This window comes from Nerophis ophidion, linkage group LG21 (genome assembly GCF_033978795.1).
Source record: "Nerophis ophidion isolate RoL-2023_Sa linkage group LG21, RoL_Noph_v1.0, whole genome shotgun sequence".
Classification (NCBI taxonomy): domain Eukaryota; kingdom Metazoa; phylum Chordata; class Actinopteri; order Syngnathiformes; family Syngnathidae; genus Nerophis; species Nerophis ophidion.
The window spans coordinates 19475722-19495453 of NC_084631.1; the positions used below are offsets into that span (position 1 = coordinate 19475722).

At 40.1% G+C, this 19732-nt stretch overlaps 1 protein-coding gene across 2 annotated transcripts in view; it reads left to right on the top strand.

Annotated features, from left to right (window-relative positions):
* The window catches only part of cdcp1b (CUB domain containing protein 1b), a 58860-nt gene that overhangs the window by 11459 nt on the left and 27669 nt on the right, over positions 1 to 19732 (top strand). For both annotated transcript variants that reach the window (XM_061882111.1, XM_061882110.1), the window contains one exon: positions 17853 to 18077. In XM_061882111.1, coding sequence (XP_061738095.1) covers positions 17853 to 18077 — 225 coding nt within the window. The remainder of the gene's footprint in view (positions 1 to 17852; positions 18078 to 19732) is intronic.

Consider the following 19732-nt stretch of genomic DNA (forward strand, 5'->3'; position numbering starts at 1 on the left):
ACATGCATCCATCAAAAGAGCCACACCTGACTCTAGAGCCATAGGTTCCCTACCCCTGTACTAGAAGAAAAATTACTCCACATTCTCTACTGCTCGCTCTTGTGACTATCTGAGTTATTGTGTAGAAATATGAGGAAGTAATTACTAAAGTACACTTCATTCACTCACCGTATTACGAAAAAGGTCGGAATAATACATAATGTTGAATATAGAGAACATACAAACCCTTTATTTATTAAATCTAAAATAATACAATTCAATTATTTGATGTATATGCAAAAAGCTAAAATTATGCTTAAAGCAAACTATAACCTGCTTGGTTATATAGTTTAAAATATATATTGTGTGTGTGTGTGTGTGTGTGTGTGTGTGTGTGTGTGTGTGTGTGTGTGTGTGTGTGTGTGTGTGTGTGTGTGTGTGTGTGTGTGTGTGTGTGTGTGTGTGTGTGTGTGTGTGTGCATAGGTCAAAAGTTTACATTCACTTGTGAAGGACACATTGTCATGGCTGTCTTGAGTTTCCAATAATTTCTCCAATTCTTATTTATTTGTGATTGGAGCACATACTTGTTTGTCACACAAAAAAATTCATCGTTTGGTTCTTTTATGAATTTATTATGGGTCTACTGAAAATGTGACCAAATCTGCTGGATCAAAAGTATACATACAGCAATGGTAATATTTGGTTGCATGTCCCTTGGAAAGTTTCACTGCAATGAGACACTTTTGGTAGCCATCCACAAGCTTCTGGCAAGCTTCTGGTTGAATAATTGACCACTCCTCTTGACAAAATTGTTGCATTTCAGTTAAATTGTTTGTTTTTCTGACATGGACTTGTTTATTCAGCATTTTCCACATGTTCTCAATGGGGTTTAGGTCAAGTTTTTGGGAAGGCCATTCTATAACCTTAATTCTAGTCTGATTTAGCCATTCCTTTACCACTTTTGACGTGTGTTTGGGATCATTGTCCTGTTGGAACGCCCAAGAATAAAGTGTATATATGTGTGTATATCTGTATCTCAAGCATTTTATCAACTGCATTACGTGTGTATCGCGATATATTGATATAGTTTTATCGGCCCATCCCTACTTCTAAATATGTTTTTCAACATGAGAGCCCTACAGACATTAATTGACACAGTTTAGTCACCTTTACACTCCTTTAATACCATATAGTAATGCTGTGTGAGGCTGATCCAATCAGTGGCCATGATACTGGACAGGGTGTGCTGATTGGTTTTGTCTTCGCTAGTGCCCAATACTACTAACCATTAATACTTTTAGTTTTATTAGACATGTTCATGCTCGAAAAGGCTTAATTTAGGACAAAAAAAGTGTAGCATATCCCTAAAAAAATTAAAAACTATTCCCACAACATCCAAAATGTGGGGAAGCCGCAATATTTGAAGCGCGATGTCTATCTGTGTTGGCTCTGCAAAGAGGGGGCAACTTGTCCAGGGTGTCCCCCGCCTAACGCCCAAATGCAGCTGGGATAGGCCCCAGTAACACTTGCAACTTCTAAGAGAGACAAGGCTGTAGAAAACGGACGGACGGATGGATGGATGGATGTGGCGAGGGATGAATGTAATCTAAACATAAGCGTCATATTGGCTACCCCACAGTTTTTACATGATTATTTGTGAAAAAGAGAAGTTAGTAATAATAATTAAATATAGCTGACATGTCAGCTGTATTTTTTCTCGAACAAGATGACTTCTTAGCAAATGTACCTGTCTGTTTTATGTCTCATCATGCTTTGATTCTGTTATTTTCTTATTAGTATGTGACCCTTGGTGGGAAAAAGAAGTTTAATGTCATTTACAGCACACTTCCTTTGACACTATTACAGTGCATGTTGTCTTGCGTCAGGGTTGACAAAACAAACACATCTTAAACATTTATGTTTTTGTCCTTTATGATTTTTTTTAGCAGTACAGAACAGCAGAATATTGTAAAAAGAAAACCCACCCATTGTCATGTTTGTAGGCAATTTAGTTGGTTTTATAAGTATTACTCGACTTATAAAATCTTTTATTATTTACACTGAGGAATGGGGTTGCATCATAATTTTGAGAAAAAACCTAATATCCATTTTTTTTCTCTCCAAAATTGCAATTGCATTTCAATTTGCCATTTTTATTTCTTATACAAAATTTGCAAAAATAATGAGTAAAGGGAGACATATATATATATATATATATATATATATATATAATATTAGGGGTGTAACGGTATGTGTATTTGTATCGAACCGTTTCGGTATGGGTGTTTCGGTTCGGCACGCGGGCAGTTTCAATGGAAACTGTTTAATGTTAAATTTTTATATGTAGAAGAAAGGTTTTTTCATTTTATTTAATCAAAGCAACAACTTGAGGCAGTTTATTGTGGATTAACGTGAGCAGAATTATTATAGTGTTCCCAATGTTAAAAGGATAAAGCCATTGTTTACAAATTTGGTAAATAAATAACCCCAAAATTTATATTTTATTTAATTCTTACTGTACCGAAAATGACCCGAACCGTGACCTCTAAACCGAGGTATGTACCGAACCGAAATGTTTGTGTACTGTTACACCCCTAATATATATATATATATATATATATATATATATATATATATATATATATATATATATATATATATATATATAAAATCCATCCATTTTTTACCGCTTATTCCCTTTGGGATCTCGGGGGGCGCTGGTGCCTATCTCAGCTACAATCGGGCGGAAGGCGGAGTACACCCTGGACAAGTTGCCACCTGATCGCGGGGCCAACACGGATAGACAACCAATTTAGTGTTGCCAATCAACCTATCCCCAGGTGCATGTCTTTGGAAGTGGGAGGAAGCCGGAGTACCCGGAGGGAACCCACGCGCTCACAACGAGGATATGCAAACTCCACATAGAAAGATCCCGAGCCAGGGATTGAACCCAGGTCTACTCAGGACCTTCGTATTCTCCATCTCAATTGGTTGTCTCTATTTGTTATTAAATGGTAAAATGCCATGTATCAGCTTTTTTCAGCTCTGGTTACTCAGCTATGATATACCCCTGTTCTGCATGCAACCAATTGGGCACAATGATGAGTTACAAATCATTGTTAATGCCTTTTTGATTAAATAAAACTGTCTTGCTTGCAGAATGTATTGATTTAAGATCAAATGACATCATAAAATACTGAACAAAGCATTTCTAATGGGTTTGCACAGAAACCCTCTGTGACATCTTCTTACATTCATTGATAAAACAGTAGACCTGCTAGAAAGAATGAATGTATATAATTCTATTCAGTGGCTTGAAAAAAACCTACAGTCAATTCAAGGATCAAAGTTGGCTTTTTTTCATTGTGCCATGAGTCGGTGTGTGCCACCGGAGGGGACCCTTCGTGTCACGCATGCGCCAGTCTCACCGGGCATGAGATAACCCAAAAGTAGATCTCGTTTAATAAAAACATCAATGGAAGATGTACATAAAAAAAAAAAAGGGAACTGAGATTAATTACAAAAAGTATGGTTATTTTCCTCTTTGGTCTGTAGGACACGACAGTTTCCAATAACAATTTGAAATGTGCACTCGTCAGACCACAGAACACTTTTCTACTTTGCATCAGTCCATCTTAGATGTGTTCGGGCCCAGCAAAGCCAGCGGAGTTTCTGGGTGTTGTTGATAAATGGCTTTCGCTTTGCATAGTACAGTTTTAACTTGCACTTACAGATGTAGCGACAAACTGTAGTTACTGAGAGTGGTTTTCTGAAGTGTTCCTAAGCCCATGTGGTGACATTCTTTACACACTGATTTCGTTTTTTTGATGCAGTACCGCCTGAGGGATCACAGGTCACCAGCATTCAATGTTGATTTTCGGTCTTGACGCTTACGTACATCCCCACCATCGCAGAGTCATCTGAAAACTTCTAAAGGTGGCAGGACTTTGACTGATAGTGGAAATCGATGGTGTAGATGGGGAAGAGGAAGGAGGATAGGACTGTTCCCTGCGGGGCCCCGGTGTTGCTGACTAGTTTTAGACACACAGTCCTGCAGTTGCACATACTGTGGTCTGTCAGTCAGGTAATCAATAACCCAGGACACCAAGAGGGCCTCCACTCGCATCGTCTCTTAAAGTGCATAAGGCAGATGGTGAGGTGCTATAGTGGTAAATTGTTGCATATAATAAGTGTTCTGAATGAAGAAAAATACACAGCTCCCTTGGCCTCGTAAGTGAAAGTGCTGCTATTATTTCCCATAGCCCTATTGCCAGAGGTGGGTAGAGTAGCCAGAAATTGTACTCAAGTAAGAGTACTGTTACTTTAGAGATTTATTACTCAAGTAAAAGTAAGGAGTAGTCACCCAAATATTTACTTGAGTAAAAGTAAATAGTATGTTGTGAAAAAACTACTCAAGTACTGAGTAACTGATGAGTAACCTGATTACGGCAACAAATAATGCACAAAAACATAAAAATAGCAATGAGCAAATTCCGAGCCAGGAATATCTCTTAAGCAACTAAAACAATAATATATATTAAATAAAAGTACATTAAAATAAAATTAAAAAATGGCACATTGAGCAACAATAACTTAACAGCACCATAGCCTCAGTAGGCATTGATTGATTGATTGATTGACTGATTGATTGATTGATTGATTAAAACTTGTATTAGTAGATTGCACAGTACAGTACATATTCCGTACAATTGACCACTAAATGGTAACACCCCAATAAGTTTTTCAACGTTCATCAATTACTTAATAAATGACCAAGTCGAGGTGATCTACCTCATATATACATATACATTTCATACATACACACACAAATCATTTATACACACACACACACATATATATATATATATATATACAGTATATAATTCATATTTATTTATTTTGCCGTTTTTCCTTACATGTTGAAGGTGTTTTAATGAATATACATGCATGTTTAACACATAGATTCCTTTCTTTCATGAAGACAAGAATATAAGTTGGTTTATTACCTGATTCTGATGACTTGCATTTTAGTGCTGATAATGTCCACTTTTTCAAATGGAGGAGAAAAAAACTTCCTCTTTTCTGTCTAATACCACATGAAAGTCGTTGGTTTTTGGCATCTTATCTGTCCAGCTTCCATATTCGTTTTTATACACTTTACAAGAAATACATTGGCGGCAAACTCCGTATCTTGCTAGTTTGTTTGCGCTGGCTTTCGGAGACTCTTATTTTGTTAGCGCAGGCGCGATGGAGCGGCACGTTTATTGTGAAGACAGGAACAGTGCGATCAGTCTTTAGGCTTTTGACGGGAAGTACGGTTGAAATAAAAATCGTCTTTTTTCCTTTACACTTTTGATTGATTGATTGAAACTTTTATTATTAGATTGCACAGTACAGTACATATTCCGTACAATTGACCACTAAATGTTAACACCCCAATACGTTTTTCAACTTGTTTAAGTCGGGTCATGTGACCACCTGGCTCTGTTTGATTGGTCAAACGTCACCACTGACTGCATGTGATTGGTGAAACGCTGGCATGCGTAGATTCTACTTTGAAGCTCTGTCATTAACCAAAACAAACATTAATAGATCGATTAAAAAAGTAGCGAGTAGCGAGCTGAATGTAGATAAATGGAACGGAGTAAAAGTAGCGTTTCTTCTCTATAAATATACTCAAGTAAAAGTATGTTGGATAAAAACTACTCGTAGAAGTACAATTTATCCCAAAAGTTACTCAAGTAAATGTAACGGAGTAAATGTAGCGCGTGGCAAGTATATCGTTTTTTTATAAATCTATGCTCTTGTCCTCGACGATGACATATCATATATAATGGTAAATGGGTTGTACTTGTATAGCGCTTTTCTACCTTCAAGGTACTCAACGCACTTTGACACTATTTCTACATTCACCCATTCACACACACATTCACACACTATAATGGAGGGAGCTGCAATGCAAGGCGCTAACCCGCAGCCATCAGGAGCAAGGGTGAAGTGTCTTGCTCAGGACACAACGGACGTGACGAGGTTGGTACTAGGTGGGGATTGAACTAGGGACCCCCGGGTTGCGCACGGCCACTCTCCCAACTGCGCCACGCCGTCTAACACATTAGATACGTTAGGCAAAAAATAAGCCCACAAGCTAGCGAAAATTAGTATAAAAACAATCTTTAGAGTTTTTTTCTTTGCAAAGGAAAAAAAGGCCTGGCTCCCACTTATTCAGCTTAATGGTACATTGTATTTTTTATGCACTTATTAAACAACTCTGTGTTGCAAAAAAGTTTGAGGACCCCATGTGTAATCTAATAAAACACTTTATAGCCCTATTGTGTATTTTACAGCAAACAGCTGAAATAAACAATTTTCCTAATCGTCATAACTCTTTTGTATATTTTTTTATAATAAATGCATATCATTAACATTTAAATTGCACTTTTAAAGTGTGTGATTGAATAAAAATACAAGTTAAAAATGTTCTGTTGTTCTCCGCCACATAGATCATTGCTCCCGGCCAACACACCTTTGCTGTCATGTGCGCTCTATTGCAGTGGCCTTGCGAGAGTTATGGTCACGGATTTAAAGTTTTTGGTACTCCATGGGATCCATATTTGTATTAGTTACAATCATTTAACAATTAACCAAAGCAACAGAATATGAATCAATTTTTTTTTCTAATCTAACTAATCGATTCCGTTGATTAATGAAAACGCTCCACAGAGAGAGACAAACACACACACACACACACACACACACACACACACACACACACACACACACAAGCGCTATTTACATCAACAACAAAAAAACATGGCATGGCCCTGCGGATTGAGGAATGAAATTACCTTTTAGACGTCCACAGTGGAAAATCTAAAGTAACGGCATCTAAAAAATAGTATGAAACATATAATGAAATATATGTAAAAATAAAATGTAAATAATACATTAATACGTTAATAAAACATACCCCTGAGTTGGTTATAGTGGTAATAACATCAAAAAATTTAACAGAATAAAAACAAAAAAATATATAAAATGTAATAAAAATAAAAAACATATCTACGATAAGAAGGGCTAATGTGGTCGCTCTACACCATAGGTGTCAAACTCTGGCCCACGGGCCAATTTTGGCCCGCCGTGTATTTTCATTTGGCCCTTGAGGCAATATCAAATTAACATTAGAGCTGGCCCGCCGGTATTATACAGCGGCGGTGTCGCTGTAACATCGCATTCACCGCTAATACTCATACTTGCTAACGCGCCCCCCCCACCCCCGATTTTCCAAGCAGACTCCCAAATTTCCGTGCCCCACACGAAAATCACAGGGGGCAACCATTCTCCGAAATTTCTCTCAATTCCCACCTGGACAACAATATTGGGGGCGTGCTTTAAAGCCACTGCCTCAAGCGTCCTCTAAAACCTTCCGTCACGTCCGCTTTTCCTCCGTAGAAATAGCGTGCCGGCCTAGTCACATGATATATGTGGCTTTTACACACACGTTAATGCAATGCAAGCTTTGTCAGCAGCCATACAGGTCACACTGAGGGTGGCCGTATAAACAACTTTAAGACTGTTACTAATATATGCGCCACACTGTGAACCAACACTAAACGAGAACGACAAGCAAACTTCGGGAGAACATCCACACTGTAACACAACATAAACACAACAGAACAGATACACAGAACCCCTTGCAGCACTAACTCTTCCTGGACGCTACAATATAAAAATGTATTATTAGCCTGTGGGAAAAGTTTATTTTGATATTTACCTGAGAAGGCTGCAAATAGAAAAGAGGCATTAGATTTCTATTTAAATGTGATTTGATATGCCATTGCTATTTTTAAATTATTAGTATTATTTGAAACTCGATTTTGCACGTCACTATAAATTTATATAAGTCTCGCTTGTTCAATATTCAATGCAAAACTTGTTTGGATCCCTATTAAAAGGTTAATTTGTTCAACCTTGGCCCGCGGCTTTGTTCAGTTTAAAATTTTGGCCCACTCTATATTTGAGTTTTACACCCCTGCTCTACACGTTGCTAAAGTGGGAAAGCCTGTGTTCATCCACTTTTAAAACTAGACTATCGAGCATTTTTGATGTTAGACTTAATTATTTTCCGTACAATGCTGCAATTTTGTCACAAAAGTTTTGCCTCCCAGAGCAGGCTCTAAATTTTGTTTCGTGAAAATGTATTATTTGTACAAGTATAAGCAAGTGCAAGTCTATATATAATATAGTAACAGACAAGTTCATAACAATATGTAATATGTTCAATATTTTACCATAATTTGGTAATTTTATGTATTACCGGAACTTCTTTTTTCAGTGCATTTATTTTCCTTTCCATGGCAACACACGTCCGGTATCAGATGTGTGTTTCTACTTCCGGAAACAAACGCGAGTGTGTTGTAATCATGTAATTATCAACTTATCCAGGCAGCTCGAGCAAACAGACAACTGTCCATCGAGTGAGTCACTTTAATATTGATCATGATACATTCTGCACACCATGACTGTCATAACAACTACATACACTGTCGAGCTGGCTGTGTACAAACAAAACATGAAATGTGGACTAAAACTGTACAAATACTGTAATTGTTCATATTTTTCAGTCCGTACAGATTGGCGTATTTTTGCATTGTGTTGTGTATTACAAACTCAAAAGCGATTAAGCTGCTAACACAAAATCTATCTTATCTCTTGCCGAAGCTATTTTACAACTACTGCCTTTGCATGCCGTTCCAAGACAATGTCTTACTACGCTAGAAAAAGAGTTCCTCAGTGTTCGCGCTTACAATAACAATGTCACTATTTTTGGTTATTATACAGGTTACAGAACGTAAATTAAGTATTGTTGGCGGTTTATAAATGTATTTTTAAAGTGATTTAGTGACAAAATGGATTGCTCCCTTTTGCTGCATTGCTGGTCACTAAGAACAAGCCACTTTTTACCAATTGGAATTGTTTCTCATTATGATTGTGAACAAAACGCAAAATTCCCCAAAAATTTGCAGTTTCCCTTTCAGTGTAAAATATATAAATCAGAGGCAATAATTAGTTTGGCTCATGTTTAATTATTTTTGAAATATTGACTTTATCTTGTTTTGAAACATTGTTTGTAATAAAAGGAATAATGAAATAATTATTGAATGTATGTTGTTACAAAACCATACTGTGTTTTTGTCTGATTACAATTGTGATTAAAAATTTTGTCATTCAATAATCCTGCAAATTTGAAGTACCAGCATTGGTATTACCAATACTACTGTAACTACTTGGTATTGGATCGATATCCAAATTTGTAGTAATGGCAAAAATGAATGTTATAAAAAACAGAAGAATATCTGCTTTGTTCATATAGATGGAATCATGTTACAACAGAAAGTAACAAACTATTAACAGTAAATTAGAAAGTAGATTGACAATAGTTTTAAGTAAATAATACAAAAAGAAATGATACAAGAAGCAGGCATGTGGTTTTTGCGTCTATAGTCGGAAATCCATCTTTTTTATACCTGTAAAAATATATACAAATATTTTCCTTTTTTCTTTGTTTTTTCAGACCTACATTCATGGTCAAAAGTTTACATACACTTTACATTCCAAAAGTGCACTAATGCAGTGAAACTTGCCAAGGGACATGTAACCAAATATATTGCTGTATGTATACTTTTGACCCAGCACATTTGGTCACATTTTCAGTAGACCCATAAAAAATTCATGAAAGAACCATCCATCTAGGGCTGGGCGATATGTCGATATATGCGATATATCGCGGGTTTGTCTCTGTGCGATATAGAAAATGACTATATCGTAATATTCGAGTAAAGGTTCTCACGCAGTTGTTTTTAGCTGCGGGAATTACACTACAGGCTCTTCCCACTGTTTCTTGCGTCTCCTTCTCAGAGTGTAATCGCAGGGTCTTACACACGTCACATACTGTCATGTCATACATCACATGTGTATAAGCCCTTGCCCAGAAGAGAAATTATCAGCGTGGCTAACGTTAGCCGTGATGCTAGCGGAGTGTTGCGAAAGAAGATGCGAATCTGGTTATCAAATGAAGGAAAAATTAATTCCCAAGAAAAAACGCACGGGGTCCATCGTCTGGAGGTGGTTCGGCTTCAAGTGGGAATATGTCCGAAAAGACAACTTTTAATTTGTCAAGTGTGGGGAACAAGCGTTGCTACCAAAAGTAGCATTACTGCTAATATGTAGCATAATTTGAAAAGTCACCTGCTAATAACTTTCATAAATAAGTTTTGGTAAATTGTCTTCGTTGTGATTTCCCTCTCTGCAGGAGTTTAAAATGAGCATATATTAATGCAGTATGAACAAGAATGTTTTAATGTAGACACACAGAATCATCATCCTGCTGTGATTATATGTATTAAGTGTTCATTCAAGGCTAAGGCAAAATACCGAGATATATATCGCATATCGCGATATGGCCTAAAAATATCGCAATATTAAAAAAGCCATATCGCCCAGCCCTACATCCATTCATCCATTCATCCATTTTCTAACGCTTATTCCCTTTGGGGGCGTGGGGTGCGCTGGTGCCTATCTCAGCTACAATCGGGCGGGAAGCGGAGTACACCCTGGACAAGTCGCCACCTCATCGCAGGGCCAACACAGATAGACAGACAACATTCACACTCACATTCACACACTTGGGCCAATTTAGTGTTGCCAATCAACCTATCCCCAGGTGCATGTCTTTGGAAGTGGGAGGAAGCCGGAGTACCCGGAGGGAACCCACGCATTCACGGGGAGGACATGCGAACTCCACACAGAAAGATCCCGAGCCCAGGATTGAACCCTTTCTATCCCCTCCTGCTCTGGCCCGGCTGCACCAAATGATAATATAAGTACATTTAATACAGTCAAATTCAAATAAGGCAACAAGAGAAGTATCCTACACTTTTCTTTTGTAAAGTAAATCTGAACAGCCGATATGGGCATCTACATCAACTATATGATTTGCCTGAGAAGCTGGACAGGACAAAAAAAAAAAGAAAAAAAAAAAAAGGATTGAACCCAGGAATAGTCAGGACCTTCGTATTGTGAGGCAGACGCACTAACCCCTCCTCCACCGTGAAAGTCACAAAACAACCAAACTTCATGAATGTTTTTGGTGACGAACAAGTATGTGTTCCAATCACTCTATCACAAAAAAAATAAGGGTTGTAGAAATTGTTGGAAACTCAAGACAACCATGACAATGTGTCCTTCACAAGTGTATGTAACTTTTTGACCACGATTGTACAAACCCCGTTTCCATATGAGTTGGGGACTTGTGTTAGATGTAAATTTAAATGGAATACAATGATTTGCAAATCATTTTCAACCCATATCAGTTGAATATGCTACAAAGACAACATATTTGATGTTAAAAATGATTAACTTTTTTTTTTTTGGCAAATCATTAACTTTAGAATTTGTTGCCAGCAACACGTGACAAAGAATCAATCAATGTTTATTTATATAGCCCTAAATCCCAAATGTCTCAAAGGACTGTACAAACCACTACGACTACGACATCCTCGGAAGAACCCACATAAGGGCAAGGAAAACTCACACCCAGTGGGACACCAGTGACAATGATGACTATGAGAACCTTGGAGAGGAGAGAAGTTGGGAAAGGTGGCAATAAATACTGATAAAGTTGAGGAATGCTCATCAAACACTTATTTGGAACATCCCACAGTTGTGCAGGCTAATTGGGAACGGGTGGGTGCCACGATTGGGTATAAAAGCAGCTTCGATGAAATGCTAAGTAATTCACAAACAAGGATGGGGTGAAGGTCACCAATTTGTATGCAAATTGTCGAACAGTTTTAGAACATTTCTCAACGAGCTATTGCAAGGAATTTAGGGATTTTACCATTTACCGTCCATAAAATCATCAAAAGGTTCAGAGAATCTGGAGAAATCACTGCACGTAAGCGATGATATTATGGACCTTTGATCCCTTAGGCGGTACTGCATCAAAGAACGACATCAGTGTGTAAATGATATCACCACATGGGCTTAGGAACACTTCATAAAACAACTGTCAGTAACTACAGTTGGTCGCTACATCTGTAAGTGCAAGTTAAAACTCTACTATGCAAAGCGAAAGCCATTTATTAACACTTAGGAAGGCCGCCGGCTTCGCTGGGCCTGAGCTCATCTAAGGTGGACTGACTCAAAGTGGTAAAGTGTTCTGTGGTCTGATGAGTCCACATTCAAATTATATTTGGAAACTGTGAATGTGGTGTCCTCCGGAACAAAGAGGAAAATAACCACCCGGATTGTTATAGGCGCAAAGTTCAAAAGCCAGCATCTGTGATGGTATGGGGGTGTATTAGTGCCCAAGGCATGGGTAACTTACACATCTGTGAAGGCACCATTAATGCTGAATGGTCCATACAGGTTTTGGAGCAACATATGTTGTCATCCATGCAACATTATCATGGACACCCCTGCTTATTTCAGCAAAACAATGCCAAGCCACGTGTTACAAGAGCGTGGCTTCGTAGTAAAAGAGTGCAGGTACTTTCCTGGCCCGCCTGCAGTCCAGACATGTCTCCCATCGAAAATGTGTGGCCCATTATGAAGTGTAAAATACGACAACAAGACCCTGAACTGTTGAACAACTTAAGCTGTACATCAAGCAAGAATGGTAAAGAATTCCACTTTCAAAGCTTCAACAATTAGTTTCCTCAGTTCCCAAACGTTTATTGAGTGTTGTTAAAAGAAAATGTGATGTAACACAGTGGTGAACATGCCCTTTTCCAACTACTTTGGCACGTGTAGCAGCCATGAAATTCTAAGTTAATCATTATTTGCAAAAAAAAAAAAAAATTTTTTTATGAGTTTGAACATCAAATATGTTGTCTTTGTAGTGCATTCAATTGAATATGGGTTGAAAAGGATTTGCAAATCATTGTATTCCTCTAACACAATTTCCCAACTCATGGAAACGGGGTTTGTACATTGTGTGTTAAAATCTTGTGTCAAAATGATCTGTCTCTTTGCCATACCTGCCAAGAACTACCGTTTTCCTCTGAGTATGGTTTTTGATAATCCATTCCGGTTTCCGGCTGCAGTGGTAAAAACTACGGTTTCCATTTAAAATTGTTAACATAAAAATTGTAAGACACGTAGCAAAGCAACTTCACAGGCAGGGAACAAAATATAGGGGAAACATCAATGTAGATTGGTTGGTTTACGTCAGGGGTCTCAGACACGCAGCCAGGCCCGCGAGACGTTATTTTGCGGCCCGCACCTTGATATGTCAATTTTGTGTTCGTGTGGCCCGCAAGTTTTATATGAATGGCGCTTGACAGCGTTATCCATCCATCCATCCATCATCTTCCGCTTATCCGAGGTCGGGTCGCGGGGGCAACAGCCTAAGCAGGGAAACCCAGACTTCCCTCTCCCCAGCCACTTCAGTGTCTAGCTCTTCCCGGGGGATCCCGAGGCGTTCACAGGCGAGCCGGGAGACATAGTCTTCCCAACGTGTCCTGGGTCTTCCCCGTGGCCTCCTACCGGTTGGACGTGCCCTAAACACCTCCCTAGGGAGGCGTTCGGGTGGCATCCTGACCAGATGCCCGAACCACCTCATCTGGCTCCTCTCGATGTGAAGGAGCAGCGGCTTTACTTTGAGTTCCTCCCGGATGGCAGAGCTTCTCACCCTATCTCTAAGGGAGAGACCCACCACACGGCGGAGGAAACTCATTTCGGCCGCTTGTACCCGTGATCTTATCCTTTCGGTCATGACCCAAAGCTCATGACCATAGGTGAGGATGGGAACGTAGATCGACCGGTAAATTGAGAGCTTTGCCTTCCGGCTCAGCTCCTTCTTCACCACAACGGACCGGTACAACGTCCGCATTACTGAAGACGCCGCACCGATCCGCCTGTTGATCTCACGATCCACTCTTCCCTCACTCGTGAACAAGACTCCTAGGTACTTGAACTCCTCCACTTGGGGCAGGGTCTCCTCCCCAACCCGGAGATGGCACTCTACCCTTTTCCGGGCGAGAACCATGGACTCGGACTTGGAGGTGCTGATTCTCATTCCGGTCGCTTCACACTCGGCTGCGAACCAATCCAGCGAGAGCTGAAGATCCCGGTCAGATGAAGCCATCAGGACCACATCATCTGCAAAAAGCAGAGACCTAATCCTGCGGTTACCAAACCGGAACCCCTCAACGCCTTGACTGCGCCTAGAAATTCTGTCCATAAAAGTTATGAACAGAATCGGTGACAAAGGACAGCCTTGGCGGAGTCCAACCCTCACTGGAAATGTGTTCGACTTACTGCCGGCAATGCGGACCAAGCTCTGGCACTGATCGTACAGGGAACGGACCGCCACAATAAGACAGTCCGATACCCCATACTCTCTGAGCACTCCCCACAGGACTTCCCGAGGGACACGGTCGAATGCCTTCTCCAAGTCCACAAAGCACATGTAGACTGGTTGGGCAAACTCCCATGCACCCTCAAGAACCCTGCGGAGAGTATAGAGCTGGTCCACAGTTCCACGACCAGGACGAAAACCACACTGTTCCTCCTGAATCCGAGGTTCGACTATCCGACGTAGCCTCCTCTCCAGTACACCTGAATAAACCTTACCGGGAAGGCTGAGGAGTGTGATCCCACGATAGTTGGAACACACCCTCCGGTCCCCCTTCTTAAAGAGAGGAACCACCACCCCGGTCTGCCAATCCAGAGGTACCGCCCCCGATGTCCACGCGATGCTGCAAAGTCTTGTCAACCAAGACAGCCCCACAGCATCCAGAGCCTTAAGGAACTCCGGGCGGATCTCGTCCACCCCTGGGGCTTTGCCACCGAGGAGCTTTTTAACTACCTCAGCGACCTCAGCCCCAGAAATAGGAGAGTCCACCACAGATTCCCCAGGCACTGCTTCCTCATAGGAAGACGTTATCTTTGCTATAATTACCAACCCTCCCGAATTTTCAAGGCAATCATTCAAAGGTAATCATTCCCGCGAACATCTGTCAGTTTTCACCCAAACAACAATGTTCAATGGGTGCCGTGTTGACACTGCCTTTGACGCCCGCTACATCTTGTGCTAACAGCGTACCATTCCAGACATTTCTGTATTCGGCTTTTATGAACACAAGTTATAGCATCCACCTTTTCATCAAACATACAGCATACAGTCTCAGCCACATGTTCTGTAAGGTTTCTACAAACACGTGTCAGTAACTGCAAGGCATACTTACAGGTCACACTGACGGTGGCTGTATAAACATGTATATCAATGTTACAAATATGCGCCACACTGTGAACCCACACCAAACAAGAATGACAAACACATTTCGGGAGAACCTCCGCACTGCACCACAACATAAAACACAACAGAACAAATACCCAGAACCCCATGTACCATGACTCTTCTGGGCTACCACCAAACCCCGCCTCCCAACTTTGGAGCAGTTAGATGTGGAGAGGGAATCAAAGAGACAGAAATTGGCAAAAGAAAAATCCAAGGCAGAATCCATTTAAACAGAAACAAAAAGGAAAATGCAAGCTGCTCAGAAATTTGCCAGGAAGGCTCATCATGTCAGAGTCATTAAAGCAAAAATGCCAAAGTAATGTGAGAATGAACCAAATAATGTGTAAATAATGTAAATATTTAGATGAACCATCTATGGCTGTGAAGTGAACACTAGTAAGGTGGTACATAGTGTAAATAGAGTAGGCTAAACCATGTGGTTCCTGTGGATGTGAACACAAGTTGTAATTACTGTAGTGACTAAATAACATAGTGACTGAAACATACATAGTTATTCATTTTGATGCATGGGGTATGTATTTATGTCAATTCTGTTGATAATTTTTCAATTATTTAAACACTCAAACATCTTTAAATGGTGCTTTTTTTGTGCTAAATCTTGCATGTTAAACCAGGCGCTTCCGCCGTATTTTCAGTCTTTTTCATTAGGTTCAAATCACATGCCTGAATAAGGGGGCTGCAGTGCAATGCCTGGGGGCGCGTGTGACCCTTGGAATTTTTATCAGTATCATATCGTACCATGCATCAAACCTTACTTTGAAAAGCTATGCACTCCAAAATGTGCTCATTGTAGCCATTAAGCCTGACTTCCTCATTTTGATTTAAAAAAAATAATAATTAATTTTTCTTTTGTAAGCTTTATATATTGTGCTCCTGTTGAAAAAGTTGCTGATGCATGTAAATCTATTAATATTTTTTGTTTATTTCATTAATTTTTTCTGTATCATGACTGTCTATCTGTGTTGGCCCTGTGATGAAATGCACCTGGGGATAGGTTGAGTGGTAACACTAAAATTGGCCCTAGTGTGTGAATGTTGTCTGTCTATCTGTGATGAGGTGGCGACTTGTCCAGGATGTACCCCGCCTACCGCCCAAATACAGCTGAGATAGGCTCCAGCGACTCCGAAAGGGACAAGCGGTAGAATATGGATGTATCAAATGGTTCAAGTCAGTCGAAATATGTTTATAGTTTAAATAAGGATACCGGTACCTTTTTTTTTTCAGGCAAATTGATACCCTTTAAGTCTTTTCTGTTGCAGACAAAAAACACATGTTAATAATTCTTTGTTATAAGTTGATCTATATTTCTTTGTTTTTGTCTTAAATGTTAGTAAGGATACATTGTTATGCAGAGGTGTATTTATAACAGTTTCCCAGACCAATTGTACTATTTATAGTTGCTACTGAGTGGGGTGTGCGTGCAAAAAATGTGTTTCTTATTCCTAGGTGGGATGTAAAAGAAAATAATTGAGAAGCAAAGCGCTAAATCATCTTATTCTATGTCACCCCTGTACGTATGAGTTTTTAAGGAGATATACGATGCCTAGCACCACCTACTGTACAGCGTTCTAATGACTAGCTACATTCAATGACAGTCCCATTATAAGCGAGGGTAAACAAACAAGTAGCACTAAAAAGGTATTTTTGGTGGTCCAAATTGATTTGTTTTGGGCCGCTACGAATACATGAATCAATGGGCAATTTCAAGACTTCAAGATTCATTTTCTACACATGCTTAACACTGAGTCTATGATGAAAGATAATGTTACTGTGGCAGAACAATTGCTATAGTTGTGTGCATGTGTGCGCTTGTTTGTCTTAGTGTAACACACGCACGCACACACACACAGACACACGCACGTGGGGACTGCGTGGCGCAGTTGGGAGAGTGGACGTGCCAGCAACCTGAGGGTTCTTGGTGCAATCCCCACCGTCTAACAACATCGTTACGTTCGTTGTGTCCACTTCACCCTTGCTCCTGATGGGTCGTGGTTAAGGCCTTGCATGGCAGCTCCCGCCATCTATCCATCCATCATCTTCCGCTTATCCGAGGTCGGGTCGCGGGGGCAACAGCCTAAGCAGGGAAACCCAGACTTCCCTCTCCCCAGCCACTTCGTGTAGCTCTTCCCGGGGGATCCCGAGGCGTTCCAAGGCCAGCCGGGAGACATAGTCTTCCCAACGTGTCCTGGGTCTTCCCCGTGGCCTCCTACCGGTTGGACGTGCCCTAAACACCTCCCTAGGGAGGCGCTCGGGTGGCATCCTGACCAGATGCCCGAACCACCTCATCTGGCTCCTCTCGATGTGAAGGCCATAATTTTGTGAATGTATGGGTGAATGTGGAAATAGTGTCAAAGCGCTTTGAGTACCTTGAAGGTAGAAAAGCGCTATACAAGTATAACCCATATACCATTTACACAATGTGTGCATCCAAAATATTTGTTTCAGAATGCTTAAAGACAACCAGGGTTGGGAATGCCTGCCATCTTGTGTGTATCTTCTTTTAGTTACTCTTTCTTACGTCATCCGATGTCTTCTCATCTGTTTCTTCAGAATGCCTGCAGTTGACGGCCCAGCCCAACAAAGACTCAACAGTGACGGTGTCAACTAACCTGCCCTTGGATGAGTGTGCCGTTTGTATTATCAGCGGGGTCAACGACACGCAATTGTCCTGCCATTCAACCCTTGCGCTGGTGCCTGAGAAGGAGGTCAAGCTGCTCTTCAACTGTTCCCAACCTGTAGAACAGGCGTACACAGTTACTGTCACTCAGATCATAGGTGAGTTAACAGATAGGTTATTGATATCAGCTTGTTATGCAAAGCTTTGTTTTAGTTTGGCAATGCAAATTCAATGATTTTGTACATGTCTGTATGCATTACTTTGGCTCCAGACAAAGGTTTGTTAAGGTTATTTATAGAGGTATAACAGTACAAGTGTTCAAATTTGGACTTTTTGGTACATAGCCTGTGGTTTGTTACAGCTCCGTACTGATTTCCTACACGGTACAGACCCCCTGGTTTTGTAAAATTGGACCCCCGGGTTCCTGTATGATCCCTTGGACAAACAGTATTTACTCCATTTGTACAGTACACATTGGACTTAAATGTACTGTAGAGAACTGTTTCAGGACTTCTGATTTCTTGAGCTATCGAAACATTTTTTCTACAGGAATTTACACAACTGGAAATAAACCAGTCCAGGATTGCATTCATAGAACCTTTTTTTTAACTATACAGGCAATTTTAGGTAAGATTTTAACATTACAATAGACAAACTCTGCTTCCCCCCAATCCTTTTGGACACCTAACAATTTGAGAAAAAATGTGTGCTTATGATTCTTTAATATGTTCCAGATAAATGATGTTTTTTTTATTGGACATACATGTGTAAAAAATAAGTCAACCACTAATACAATCTAGGGGTGCAAAAATATTAAAGTGTCATATTAGGGCAGCATGGCTCACTTGGTAGAGCGGCCGTGCCAGCAACTTGAGGATTCCAGGTTCGATCCCTACCTCCATCGTCCTAAACACTGCCGTTGTGTCCTTTGGAAAGACACTTTACCCACCTTCTCCCAGTTCCACCCACACTGGTTTAAATGGAGCTTAAATATGTAGATACCAGGTTTTACTATGTAAAATGCTTTGAGTCTCTCGAGAAAAGCTCTATAAATGTAAATCACACAATTCACATATTGTTATTGTGACCAAAATTATCATGGTAATCATTATCACAGTATTATTGAAGGTAAATATTTTAACACATTCTTTTTATCATTCATAACACATTCTTTTTATGGCGCAGTGGTAGAGTGGCCGTGCGCAACCCGAGCGTCCCTGGTTCAATTCCCACCTAGTACCAACCTCGTCACGTCCGTTGTGTCCTGAGCAAGACACTTCACCCTTGCTCCTGATGGGTGCTGGTTGGCGCCTTGCATGGCAGCTCCCTTCATCAGTGTGTGAATGTGTGTGTGAATGGGTAAATGTGGAAGTAGTGTCAAAGCGCTTTGAGTACCTTGAAGGTAGAAAAGCGCTATACAAGTACAACCCATTTAAATAAATTAATAGACACACAATATACAGTACATTTCTTGGCAGAAGAAACCTTGAAATGTATTCTTACTTCTTAAGAGCCACATTATTGTTATTTAAATGTTGACATCAATGTATCCTCCATTTTAATTTGTCATGGGTTTAGAATAGATTACAATAGAAGAGAAAAGAATAGAATGCTTTATTGTCATCAAACATGAGAACATGACACAATTACAGGTGGCTACTCATAGAAACAGTTAAAATACAAGACAAACAATTAACATGTTGAAAATAAATATAATCATTAATTTAAAATGGTAATGCTAACCCTCGGGAGTTTTACAGAGGTTTATTATTAAAACAGTTAATCGTTACATTAGGGACCAAACACTGAGCCT